The sequence below is a fragment of the Pteropus alecto genome, unplaced genomic scaffold, assembly GCF_000325575.1.
Source record: "Pteropus alecto unplaced genomic scaffold, ASM32557v1 scaffold44, whole genome shotgun sequence".
NCBI lineage: Eukaryota > Metazoa > Chordata > Mammalia > Chiroptera > Pteropodidae > Pteropus > Pteropus alecto.
In genome coordinates, this window is record NW_006436812.1 from 4,508,644 (window position 1) to 4,522,581 (window position 13,938).

The window sequence follows — 13,938 nt, forward strand, 5'->3', positions numbered from 1 at the left end:
TTGGCTCTGGAGTGTCAATAAAAACCCCCAAGGGTCTGGCAGAAAACAATTGGCCACAGGAGCTGAACATAGTCCTCTCCAAGGTGGGACCAGGGGCTCTGCTGCCACCCTCCACACCCAAATCCTAGGAGGAGGAGAGAAGGAAGCATCTGAGAGCCTGCCCAAGGATCAAGAGATGGGAATCCAATCCCAGAACCTCCCTCCCAGACTTACCACCAGCTCTGTAGTCCAGCCCTTGGAGGTGAGAGCTGGGGCACTAGAGGACCACATGTGTGGCAAGGAATCTCCCAGCTGGAAAAGCCTCTGAATCGGCAAGAAAGAGAACACAAGCCAGCAATGACACTCCCATAGCCTCATTTCTCACCAAAACACAGAGCATTTCCTGTGCCTTTTCCGTTATTTCACAAGCTGCCTCGTCTCACTCAAACTCTGGGTTCCAGGACAGAGGGCTTTTTCTTCTCCCAGAAGCCAGACAGCTGGCACCAGCCTCTCTCGGTCAACGCTATGGCCAAGACCCCTAGTGACCATCTGTTGTTCTCCCTGGAAGAGCTGGTGCCCTATGACTTTGAGAAGTTCAAGTTCAAGCTGCAGAACATCAGCCTGGAGAAGGTACCACCCCGGATACCCAGGGGTCAGCTCCAGACAGCTAAGCCAGTGAAGCTGGCCACTCTGCTGCTCGACCACTATGGGGAAAAGTATGCTGTGCATCTGACCCTGCAGGTCCTGAAGGCCATCAACCAGCACCTCCTGGCAGAAGAGCTCCACAAGGCAATTGGCCCAGGTAAGCAGGCCCCATGCCCCCTTCTCTACCATTGTAACTGCTGGCTATTTATGGGATGGTATGGAAAGTACAAGAACAAGTGCCTGTTCGGACTAGTGCACTATGACTTAGGGGTTAGGAGTCCCAGCTCTGCCATGACACTAGTGACTTTAGCCAAGCAAGTCCTTTTCCCTGCTCTGGTCTTTGGAGCTGAATTAATAAAACTAAGGCTCCCAATGGCTCTTAAAAAGAGAAAGAGGGATGGCTGAGATTCTGCCTTGGAAGGATCATTAAAGGTAGGAGCTAGATGTCTGTGTGTAGAGAATTCCTCACTTCATTTGTGATTAACACTTATGCACAGACGAGTATCTGGGTAAGCAAAAAGGGCCTGCTAACCGATCTTATTAATAGGGTTGATAGGTAATCTTCTCATTGTTATCCACCTGATTTCAGTTTTGAGTTCTTTAACACATTTTACAAAGGCATTTTAAAATTCTCAAGAAGACTTCATTCCTTTCTTTTTTCTCTTCCTCCCTTCCCTCCCTCTCTCTTTTCCTTCTTTCTTTCTCTCCTTCTCTCCCTCCCTCTTTCTTCATCTTTTTTCTTTTTTCCTTATTTCTCCTAGTTCTTCTTCTGCTACCCTTTTGCCATACTTTCTGATTTTATTATATTATAACCAAAGAATGTGACTTATTTGATTTCTGCTGTTAGATGTTTTTTGAGATTTTCGGGGGGGGGGGGTGGTACCTAATAAAAATATTTGGAGTTTAAAAAATATTTGGAGTTTGAATTTTTCTTCTATTTCTACTTTAAGAATACATTAGAAATACTTTTCCTGTGTTTCTATGTGATAGAATAGTTTAAATGACATAAAAATCCTCTATTCTTTGAAAGAGTGATAGAACTAAACCAACCATAAATTGAGTCTGGAATAATCTGATGAATAGAATTTTTAAATTACTTTTTCATATTTTCAAATCTGGTTACTAGCAGCTTCATGGTTTCTCACCAGTTCTTGCACCAGTTTTGGCAACATGTTTTCCTACAAAACCAACAGCAAAGTGTTTTAAACAACTTTAAAGTAATTTTAATAAGAACATCTTCAAACCAAAAATTAAGGTGCTAAGTACAGGTTATTTTTATATAGACCTTGGAATTAAGCCTTTCCTGTCATTTCTGTTTAATTAAATAGTACCCTGAAATTTCTAGGCAACCTGTTTTTTTAAAAAAATTACCATTTATACTTACTTTTCTGCACGAGTTAGGATTTTCTTCATGAAACCAAAGTGGGGAAAAAATAAATAAATTAGTTTCTGAAATTGTAACTGTCCTTCATAATCAGATTTCAAATTCGTTTGCCAAACATCTTAATTCTTTTTTCCCAGCTTTATTGAGAAATAATTAACATACATCATTGTATAAATTTCAGACATACAGCATGATGATTTGACTTACATATATTGTGAAATGATTACCACATAGGTTCTGCTAACATCCGTCTTCTCATACAGTGAGTTGAGAACCTTTAAGATTTACTCTCTTAACAAGTTTCTAATATATCATCCAGTAGTATGGGAATTCTTTGAGGCCTGGCTTTGAGTTGAGTTTTCCGGCAAAAGGTCCATTTGCTCACCCTAATTGTTTGAGGATAATGCCGCCTAGAACCTTCTTCAAATGAAATTATTCTCTTGAGTTTGCACTACACTCACGGACTACATGAATAATGTGAATTTGGACTGAAGCCTAAAAGAGGGCACTTTTGTTTACAAATCTTCAAGAGAGATATACTTTTTAAACTATATCTAATGCCAAGATTGAGACAGATACACATTCTGTTCTGTCCCCTTCTGTATGGAAGGTTTTCTTTCTTTTAAATGTTTAATTATGGATTTTCAAACATACTCAGAAGTAGAGGGTACCATGAAGAAGCCTCTCTGTACTCATTACCCAGCTTCAGTGATTGTTACCACTATTTTGCCATTCTGAATACATCTGTTCTTCCCCTTGCTTACTACTGTAATTGAGTTTTGTTTCCTCAGAGCATTTATTTGTTTGTTTGTTTGTTTGATATTTCTTTGATGTAACAATGGTTAATAACCATTATTACATTATAACTCAATATCTGGATACACTACAGTGTGCTCACCAACAAAAGTCTAGCTTCCACACGTTAATTCTTCTTTATTGATTGATTTTATGAATGAGTCTTGTACATCTATAATCGCACACAAATTTATACCAATAAACTAGGGTTTTTATTTGTCTTATGTATGAAGAATTGTGGTTTTAGAATTTTTATATTGGAAACAAGTTTTCCTGCCTAAAAAGTTTGAAAGGACTATTTGAAAAATAGATACCAAATAATTAGTATGTTATTATTTAATGGTAATTGACTGCTGTTGTCTAGAATGTTCCAAACTGCTTTGATTTCTGAGACTATTCTCTCTCCTCTCTCTTCCCCCAGCCCCTGGCCCTGAGCACCTAACATTTTCATGCCTTTGTGTCTCCTTGTCTTTTCAGAGTATCCAAATCAAGAAAGTGGCACCAGCTGTGCAGAAGTGTCTTGTTTCTCTAGGGAGAATAATTTCAAGAACCTGAGGATACCAGATGACCCAGAAGGTGACAGGCAGCGGCAAAGTGGTGATGGGGCAATGAGCCTACCAGCCAGCCAGCCTGAAGCTGGGAGGGGGACCCAGAAGAAGCCTCAGGGCAAACGGAGAGATCAGAAGAGCTCGGAGGGCCTGGATATGCAGGGAAAGCCAGGGGCCAGGGGTGCAATCCTGTCTTCTAGGAGAAGTGCATTGCCCAGCAAGCTGCAACCGGAGAAGGGGAACAATGTGAGTGTCAGGCTACGCAGGAAAAAAGGAATGCCATCTGCAGGAAGGCTCCAAGGACTCTCCAGTGGGTCACTTGGGTCCCTGGGAAGAAAAGAATGCAAACTATCAGAAGCACATTTACCTTCAAAAAGGCGACCCAAAAGTCTTGAATTTACCATTTCTTCGGGAGAGAGAGAACCCCTCAATCCAAGCATTCTTTTTCCTCAAGAGAAAATGAGAAGTGAGACTCTAGACTTAACAGCCACCCCCAGTGAAGTGGCCACTCTGGATGTAGGGGCTGCTGTGGCTCCAGAGAGAGGCTCCAGGAATTCAGAACATTGCGTGATCCTGGGTGGGAGAGCATTCAGGAATACATTTTCCAATATATCATTGGCTAAAGAGGAGAAGACTTGTGAGCATCCAGAATCTATAGGACCTTCAGAGAAAAATGGAATTGAGGGTCCAGAGACTCTTAAAACCTTGGGAGAGGTGGTAGGCGGTGTGCTCCATGAGCCTTCAAATCCAGAAATCCCTCCGTCTTCAGGTAAGAAAAGACCCTAGAATCCAGAATACTTGACATCTTTAAGATTTGTGACCTTTTATCCCTACTGTATTTATGTCACCAGATCCCTGAGTGTCCCCTACAGTCCCAATGCTTTGAGAATCTTTTGGAGGCTGTGAATCCTGAAAAACAAAAGCTATGTGTACACATCTTCACAAAATGTCACATCAATTCACTTAGTTCTTAAACACTTTAAAGTTCTTCTTTAAGATTCCCAGGGCTTCATGGACTCCAGATTGAGCATCTGAGAAAGACTGGGTAAAAATATCCCCTTCTCCCAATAACCCCATGGCAGCATGTCATAGGATCCAAATTCTGCCATTTGCCTCTCTCTGGGCAAAGAGGAGAGCTGTTGGCTAAAATCCTAGATCTCTTTTACTAAGGAGGCAGAAATTAGGATTATGTTGGGCTGTGAATGACAGAAACACTATAATAACAGTAACTGAAATAAGGTAGAAATTTGTTCCTCTTTCACATGAATGTTGCACAGGTGATCCAAGACAGATGTGGTGCTCCATGGGCCAGGAACCCAGGCTTCTGCTGTTTTTCTGCCCCACAGAGTTTACTTTCAAACTCATGATCTGCTGTTTTTCTGCCCCACAGAGTTTACTTTCAAACTCATGGTGGCACCCTCATTCCATGCAGCAGGATAGATGGACAAAGGAGAATAGTACTACTTAGAGAAGGTTTCCAAAATTTTCTAGAAATTGATCATGGGAGCTCCCTTTATATCCCTTTTTTCAGAATGTAGTCAAATAACCATACCTAACTGAAAGGGAGGCTGAGAAATGTAGTTTTTTTTGGGGGGGTAGGGGGGTGGGGAGAAGCAGTCATATGAACAGCGATCAATTCTATTACAAGGGTAGGAGTGAAGAATGGTTATTGGGGGCCTCTTGCAGTCTCACAGGATATAAATCCCTGGGACCTGGTGAGAAGAGGAAATGAGAGGGCACTAATGGATTCAATATATTTCTATTCTTATATCTTTTGTCATTTCTGTTTTATAAAGTTGTGCTATGGTCTTGGGGCACAGATAGTCATAGCTGTACATCATCATGGTGGGTTATACCCTTCAGTCTTATGAACTTCCTTTATTTACTTTTATTTAATGCTTCCTGAACCTGGGTGTGAGAAGTGGTCCGTCTGTGCCTTCATTCAACATACTTCCCAAAGGCTGACCATGTGCCAAGGACTCTACTACAGGCTGGGAGTCCAGCTATAAGCCAGTCACTGTCCCTGGGGAATTCCTTCATGAGTTATGAGCAGATTGAGTGATTTTAAGTGGCAAAGCAAACATTGGTCAGAATGTTTTGTTATCTTTATATCACCTGCTAGATCAGTGTATGTGCAGAAGGAAGGCATAGAATCTATAGCAAAAGACCTTTCTTTAGGATAAAAGAATTCCAGCTCTCAGGACTGTCATGAGATCTAGTCCTTGGCCCTCAGTCACAGGGGCTTGTTGGAGGGGAATTGTTGGAGGGCCTTACTGGAGGGGACATAGGGGAGGACAACCTAGGAGGTGGCTGCAGTCTAAAAGAGAACTCATATGTCCCAGGCATAGACTCTCTCTGCTGTGCTTTTGTATTACCCCTTTGTAATACCCTGGGTTTGTCACTCAGGAGATTTTTCCACTCCCATATCCCCAGGGAGGTCACAGGACAAGGCTGTGTGTACCCTTTGCTGCGCCCAAGGAGACCTGGTTGGTGGGACCTGTACACATGATTCCTGCAGCTGCTCCATTGCTTCTAGGGATCCCAAGGTCCCCGGTGTTCACTCACCCAGCTGCCCCAGGTACCAAGCCTCACTCACAGGGAAGCACTCTGGACACTGCAAGCAGCAAGAGGGCCCACAGAAGGCTAGCTTGAGCCCCAAGCCCCTACCACAATGTGAGCGTCACATGAAGCAGTTCCAGCTGCTCTTCTGTGAGGACCACGGAGAGCCCATCTGCCTCATCTGCAGCCTGAGTCAAGAGCACCGAGGCCATCAGGTGCGCCCCATTGAAGAGGCTGCCCTGGAATACAAGGTAGGCCTTCCTGCCTGGGGGCCCTACTCTGCTGGGCATTTAGACACGCTTGCTTCATTTTCCATTGTTACTGTGAGATTGGTGCATGAGCTAGCATTCTTGAGCTGTAAATGGCAAAAGCACAATACAAATCAAGTCAGAAAAGAGAGAATTTATCCACTTATGTAACTCAGAGGTCCAACAGAATCTAGCTTCAGGGATAGCAGAATCCAGGTACTCATAGGTCATTAGGAATCTCTCTCTTGGCTTTGCTTCCCTTGGTATGATGGATTCATTCTTCTTTTTCCTGGGTACCCTCCCTGTGCTCTTGGCTGCAACATCCTCAGCTTTACTCCCCAAAGCATATTTTCCCTTCTAGAGCTGGCATCAACTAAAGGTGGCAGGAGCCAAGTTTAAGCTTCAACAAGTGTTCTTTTTCCAGGAGCAAATTCAGAAGCAGCTGGAGCATCTGAAAGAGTTGAAAAAATATGGAGAGGAGCAGAGACTTCGGGGGGATAAGGACACAGCAAACTACCTGGTAAAGCCAAGGGCATTCTATGGCCGAACCTTGCCTGGGCTCATCACTGCAGAAGGGAGGAGGGAACCTAGAGTGAACAAGTGTCCCTGAGGTTCATAGGGAAGCAGAGCTGATCACATATTTAGAATCACCTGCTCTTGGAGGCGGGAGAGGTAAAGGATAAGCCTGTCCCTGCAGAGGAGGCCTAACTGCATCTCCAAGGATACTGTCGTACTTTCTCATACCACAAAATGGTTTAGAGAAACTAATGCCAGTGTCTGTCACTGACAGTTGGGATCCAACGTTAAATTCTCCTTTGTATTGTTTTTATCATCGTTGTTGTTGTCCATTTTATTTTTTTACAAAAACCATATTGACTTTTAAAATTCAAATGGCTAAAGTAGACATTTTCTTTAAAACTGTGGTTTTGTGACGCCACAGATTTCAGTAAGTACAGATTACTGGCCTTCTTCTGTCAAGCTGGTGTTTAGCCTCTTTGGATTCATGAGTTACTTCCATTTTCCCTGCAAGTTAAGGCACCCACCCCAGAGCCTTGATTTGGCTGATACATTTCTATTGGTTGGATCCCGACTCCCTCTCTGGGTTCCAAATTCCTATTGGGACCCATCTCACCACAATGGGAAACAGCGAAAATAAAAAGGGACAGAATGAGAGGAGGTGACATTGGCCTAGGCATCTGACTTTTGGGAAACTCCGAATTGTAGTAAAATGAAAACTCTTTCTTATAATCCCAGGAGGCTTAGAACTTGTGGATGGATCAGAGGTCAGGGATGCCCCTGAGGAGGATGTCAGGAGCCTGGGCTGCTCAGGGAAACCTAGGGAGACAAGAGGGTCCAGCCTTCCCTAAGAAACTCATAGCAACACAGGTCCCTGCAGAAACAAGATGCTGTTTTCAGAACCACTTCTCTTCCTCCTTTCAGTAATCAAAAAAAATTTAATTATAGGAAAAAGGAAGGAAAAGCTCTTCTTTACAGCAGAATGCTAACTGAAGCAAGTATAGAAGAATCATTGAATTAGAAATTTCCATTATACAAACACCAGTATAACAACTGACACTGACATAGATCATCAACAAATGCTAAAACTTTTAGAAGATCGTTAGAGTACAGGATATTTACACACTAAGTACCACTCCATGAATTACTTAATAATTATAAAAGAAATAAAGTATATTTACAATGGAGAGATCTAGTAGACCCCTCCTTAACTATGTGACCAATCCTAGTATCGCAATAATGATGATGGACAAACTGGACATTCTTTGCCTCCTCATGGGATGTGCTAGAAAGACCACAGCTTTAAATATATGGTATTCTTGCCCAAATGCTTAGCCTGAATTTAATTATGAGCAAAATCATCACATAATTTTAGAATATAGGCCACTGAACCAGACAACTGACCTGTCCTTAAAAAAAAAAAAAAGTCAGTTACCATCATCAACAACAACAAAAGGTGAGGAGATGTTTCTGGTTCAAAATAACTAAAGTTAATGCTGTCCTTTTGAGCCAAAATTGATGAGATTTCTCAAGTTCAGTCTTAGTGGATCTGAAGGGCCCTCTCACTCCTTGGAGGAAGGAAGAGGTATCCTAGAGCCACTTTACCTTGATTAAGAAGCTTCCTAGTGATGATGAGTAACAGAGAGATAGAAGAGCTAATAGTTGCCCAGTGTGCAATGGTAGTGTAAATCAAGTTCACTTATATTCAAATAAATAGACTGACCACTGTCATTCAGAGCCATACTGAGAACCTTCTGCATGCCAACACTTCGGGGAGGGTGCAGACAGGGAGAGGAATGAAGTTTCCCTTCTGGAGACTTTGGTGGTCATAATCTTGTCCATTTATGACTCCAGGCATATGTCATCCTCACAGTGGCTTTCAAGGAAGGAAGAAGGTAATACTAGGTATCTTAGTGTCCTGTGGCTGCCATACCACAGTACCACCAGCTAAGTAGCTTAAACCACAGAAATTTATTTTCTCACAGTTCTGGAGGCTAGAAGTCTGATATCAAGGTTTTTGCAGGGTTGGTTCTTTCTGAGGACCATGAGGGAAGAACATGTTCCAGACTTCTCTCCTCAGCTTGTAGATGTCCATCTTTCCCCTGTGTCTCTTCATATGGTGTTCTCTCTGTGTGTCTGTACCCAAATGTCCTCACTCCAGTGGCCTGCCCCACCCCAGTATGAGCTCATCTTAACTAATGACATCTGCAAAGACCCTGTTTCCAAATAAGATCACATTCTCAGGTCCTGGGGAGTTAAGATGTTGGAGGGAATAAAATCTAATCTATAACACAAAGTTTTAGGGCATTTTTCAAGAGTCAACCCCTTCTACCCTCAGCTGCTGAGGAAGATTCTGGCCCATTTTGCCTCCTGCTCTGGAATTCAGGCCTCCAAGAGACTGAGGAAGCATGCCTCTTGTCCACCTCTAGGGGGTGGGATTCTGAGGATTCCGGAGACACATATATCCACCTTACCACATAGACCCCTATACCTCCCTATCCTGTTCCCAGAAACTAACTGAGACCCCAAAGCAGAAAGTCCAGTACCAGTTGGAGCAGTTGTATCAGTTTCTGAAGCAGCAAGAACACCTCTTTGTGGCCTGGCTGGAGGACCTGGGCCAGACCATCGGCCAAGTCTGGGAGACATATGACAACCAAGTGTCCAGGGACATCGCCCTTCTTGATGAACTGATTGAGGAGCTGGAGGCCAAGCAGTGCCAGTCAGAATGGGAGCTTATGCAGGTGAGTGTGGCTGGACCTGGCCTTGCCTGCCTGCTGTGCCCAGCAGAATGACATGGGCTCCCACAACCTTCAGCTCTGCCCAAGCTACTGGGTGAGGCCCTTGGGGCCATGGGTGGAAATTGGTCTTGGTGGCTTGCAATGCCTCTTGTGCCCAGACCCCTTTGATGAGCTCTCGGGAGCCCCAGGTAGCCCAGAATCCAGGGAATCTCCTGGAATCTCCCAGAAGAGAGCAGCAGAGCTTGGATGCAGTTCTGTTGCAGGGCCCAGCTGGGCTGCCACCTCAAATAATTAGAATTAGAATTGGGTAGAGGCGTCCCAGTTGTGTTAACACCCTGAGGCTGAGAGCCCAAGAAGAGAGGCCAGTGGTCAGTGCAGCCCATAGGAGACTGGTAATGGAGAGCTTTTCTCTTTTCTCTCCTAGGACATCGGAGTCACCCTGTACAGGTACTGAGAGGTCCCCTGCTATTACCTCGGGTGTCCTGTAGGAGGCATTTGGGGAGGCAATTCTAGAAGGAAGATGCTCCCAAATCCTGGGTGTGGGACTCCTCCCTGGGCTCCTCCCATCTCCTACAGCTATCTAAGGCCTTTCTGGATTTGTGTAAGGAAAACCGCAGTGCAATCAGGAGAGCATGGGGTTGAAAATTGGAAAGAATGAACACAGCTTGCCGTGCTCATGGTGGCTTCGTAAGAAACCCCCCTAATAGACTGCGTCTTATGCAATTCACCTCATAAAAACTGTTTCTGCAGAAGTGCTTGTGGCCTCAGGAAGAGAAGCACTTTCCAAGAATAGAGCTGCTAAGCCTAACAGGCAGCAGAATAGGAGGCTGAATATAATCACCCCAGGAGCATTACAAAATCCTGACATCTAGGACCTGGCAAATAAATTAAATCTGAATCTTCAGGAGAGCAACCCAGGAAACAATTTTTAAAGGCTTTTGGGGGGGGGGGTGACATATACATAGCATTAAATTTATCATTTTAAGCATTGTTAAGTGTACATTCAGTGGCATTAAGTACATTCACATTATTGTACAATAATCACCACCATCCATCTCCAGAATTTTTTCATCTTCCCAAATGCAAATTCCATACCTCTAAACAATTCTTCATTTCCCCCTTTCCCAGACCCTGGCAACTACCACTCTACTTTCTGTCTTTGTGAATGTGACTACTCTTAACTACTTATACTCTAATAAGTGGAATCAAAATATTTGTGCTTTAGTCTGGCTTGTTTCACTTAGCATAATGTCTTCTAGGTTCATCCACGTTGTAGCATGTGTCCAAATTTCATTCCTTTTTAAGGCTGAATAATATTCCATTGTATGTATATTTCAAATTTTGTTTATCCATTCCACCCATCAGTAGACACTTGAATTCCTTCCACCTTTTGGCTATTTTGAATGATGACTGCTGCTATGAATATTGGTGTAGATACGTCTGTTTTAGTCTCTGCTTTTAATTTTGGGGAGTATATATCCAGAAATGGAATTGCTCTATCATATGGTAATTATATGTTTCATTTTTTTTGAGAAACCATCAAACTATTTTCCACAATATCTGTGTCATTTTACATTTCCTCCAGCAATACACAAGGGTTTCAATCTCTACACATCTTTGCTAACACCGTTTTTCTTTTTTCTTAAAAATAGCCACCCTAATGGGTGTGAAGTAGTATCTCATTGGTTTTTTTTTTTCATCTATTATCATTTTTATTTCAATAGAAAGAAAATAGGGAAGTATAATTAATTTGACATAGATAATTCTGGGCTGAGCATTTCAATATCAGCACCATTTTACGGCCATTATTAAAACTCATTGTTGCTTTAATATCAGTGTTTTTTCAAAACTCCCCAGGTGATGCAAACTCATAGCCAAAGTTGAGGACCAGTGTTTAGAGCTTGAAGTCCAGGGAGGACTTTCTTTGCAAAGCCAAGGCTGGGCTGAGTATGCCCTATGTAGGCTGTACCTCCCCTCCAGCTCATGGAGGCTTGGTCCACTTCCATGTTCCAGCCTTCTCTGGACAACAGTCTTTTGTCTCTAGGGCCAAGATGGTGACTACCCCTAAGCCATGGACCACCCTTCCAGAGGTGAAAGAAAAGATACACCTGCTCTACCAGAAATTAGAGTTTGTGGAGAAGAGCATGAAGCATTTCTCAGGTAGGTGGGCTTAGGGGAAGATGGGAGGCACCCGCTCACTTCCACCCTGCGATCCATGTAGCCCAGAGCCCGCTGGCATTCCTTCTCCACTTCTCATGGCCTTCTGACTCTGTCTTTAGCCTCTTCCTGATAACTTCCTAGCTGGGGATTTAACTCTAGTTCTCTTTCTCCTTTTAGAAAACCTGCATTCAGAAATGGAAACCTTCAGTGGTAAGTATGATGGTAGTTACATGTGCTGAGTAGGCGTTATTGTGATATTCCCTTGTACTACTGATTTCTGGGCATTGTTTAGAACAGAGAAAAACACCTGTAACAAAGGTAAGAGAAAGGTCATGACAGGCTCTCACAAGCTCTGTGCCAGACTCACCTGGCTAGTTCAACACATCAGACCACAGAGTCCCCAACGCAGGCCCAGGTCCCTGGGATAAATGGGGTTATATACAAGCAGAAGAATCAAGGTCCTGAGCATGGGGGTCCCTTGTCTTTCCTTGCTGTGGGTACCAGGGTAGATTTAGCCTACCAAACAGGAATGCTCAGGATTTTTTTCCCATCTCCTTTTTCTCTGCAGTTCCCAAACTGATTGGTGCTCAGGCGCATGCTGGTAAGTGCCAAGATCAATGCAAGTGGCCTTGGCCTGATAGGTCCCTGTGCTGTCCCCTGTGTTCTAGAAGAACAACCCTGTCCATGTTTCCTGGACAGGGGAGAACCTGTGGGGTTGGTACCCATGTATTCTAATTCTCTCTGCAAGTTAATGTGCTTCTGGATGTAGAAACCGCCCACCCCAATCTCATCTTCTCTGATGACCTGAAGAGTGTGAGACTTGGAAACAAGTGGAACTGTCTGCCTGACAGCCCAGAAAGATTTGATAGCTGTATCATCACCCTGGGCTCTCCGAGCTTCTTCTCTGGCTGCCATTACTGGGAAGTGGAGGTGGGAGACAAGACAGAGTGGATCCTGGGCATCTGTAAAACATCCATAAACCGAAAGGGGAGCATCACTTTGTCGCCAGAGAATGGCTACTGGGTGGTGATGATGATGAAGCGAAATGAGTACCAGGCATCCACCATTCCCCCAACCCGCCTGCGGATGAGGGAGCCCCCCAGGTGTGTGGGCATCTTTCTGGACTACAAGGCTGGAGAAATTTCCTTTTACAATGTAACAGCCAAATCCCACATCTACACATTCACCAGCTTCTCTTTCTCTGGGCCCCTTCAACCTATTTTCAGCCCTGGGACACATAATGGAGGGAAGAACACAGAACCTCTTACCATCTGTCCAGTGGGTTGCCAGGCGCCTCACTGAATGACCAACACTTTGCATCTCTCTTCCAACTCCCAGCCTTGTATTTTGAATTCATACATTCTACAGTCATTACTGAACACATACTGGGTTCTGGGTGTTGTGGGGAATATAATGAATAAGAGAACAGTCCCTGTGTCCCCAGGAGCTAGGGAATTCTGCTACTGCAGAAGTACAAAATTAGGTACAAAAATAATGGTAAACCAAGAGTGAAGAGACTATATGTACTGATGACATGCCATGTTTTTCAGAGTAGAAAGTACATGACTATTGCTAAATAAATCCTTGTATATGAATTATACCCTAAGATGCTCCTGAGGCCAAGGTCCCACCCTCATTTTCCTTCAAGACCTCACAGCAAGGATGTGTCCCCTGATTCTAGCCTCCCCTGTCTTGAGAACTTTGGAAGTTTAGAAAGAGAAACAAGCAGACTGGATTGTTATAAACTATTTTTGTATCTAGATTAATAAACTATGGTTCTTAAGAGTATTGGCTGAGCTTCATAAATAAATTGATTAGAAAGTTTGGTCATAAATCCATTTGTTGTCACTTGATTGATTGCTGTGAGATCCCATTTCCCTACTGAACACCTTGAAAGAGATAGGGCTGCTGTGGTGGAAAAACATTTGACACATATTCTAAGTGTCAAATTCTATCCTGATCTGTATCTCAAAATGTGTGGTACTGTAGAAAATTAGGTGCTCTAGTTCACAAATGTTCCCTCTATCATCCTCCATTTAAAGAGATCTAATGTAAAGAGAAGGGATGTAAGAAAAAAAGAATCAAATGAACATTAAAATCCAAACTCCTCTTACCCCAACTCTTCTTTCTACATTTTCACACTAGAGCCTAGATTGGACTCAGATTCTCCATGGTTGTGACCAGAACATGAAACAAAAGCTTTGCTGTCTTCATGGAGCTTTGTTCTATATGCATAATCCATATACTGACACAGTACACATGCCCTATTTGCTTAGCTGTTCCTTATGGTCGGTCATTTGTTACTCCCAATTCTCCTTTGCTATAACCTTTTCACGAACAGCTTCATGTATATTTTCTACCACCTC

The 13,938-nt window shown here is 43.3% G+C and overlaps 1 protein-coding gene across 1 annotated transcript; it reads left to right on the forward strand.

Moving 5' to 3' along the window:
* The first annotated feature begins 481 nt into the window (after positions 1-481).
* Positions 482-13,299, forward strand: MEFV (MEFV, pyrin innate immunity regulator). Its single transcript, XM_006913896.1, has 10 exons — positions 482-781; positions 3,281-3,928; positions 5,785-6,161; positions 6,583-6,678; positions 9,185-9,415; positions 9,837-9,859; positions 11,457-11,572; positions 11,750-11,782; positions 12,141-12,173; positions 12,321-13,299. Exons 1-10 carry the CDS (start codon positions 505-507, stop codon positions 12,872-12,874), a joined length of 2,388 nt encoding a protein of 795 aa, XP_006913958.1. The 5' UTR covers positions 482-504; the 3' UTR covers positions 12,875-13,299.
* Positions 13,300-13,938: the final 639 nt, after the last annotated feature.

Coding starts and splice junctions, on each gene's coding strand:
- MEFV (XM_006913896.1), top strand. CDS start 505: ATGGCCAAGACCCCTAGTGACCATCTGTTGTTCTCCCTGGAAGAGCTG. Junction 782..3,280: donor CCACAAGGCAATTGGCCCAG/GTAAGCAGGCCC, acceptor TTGTCTTTTCAG/AGTATCCAAATCAAGAAAGT. Junction 11,573..11,749: donor GAGCATGAAGCATTTCTCAG/GTAGGTGGGCTT, acceptor TTCTCCTTTTAG/AAAACCTGCATTCAGAAATG.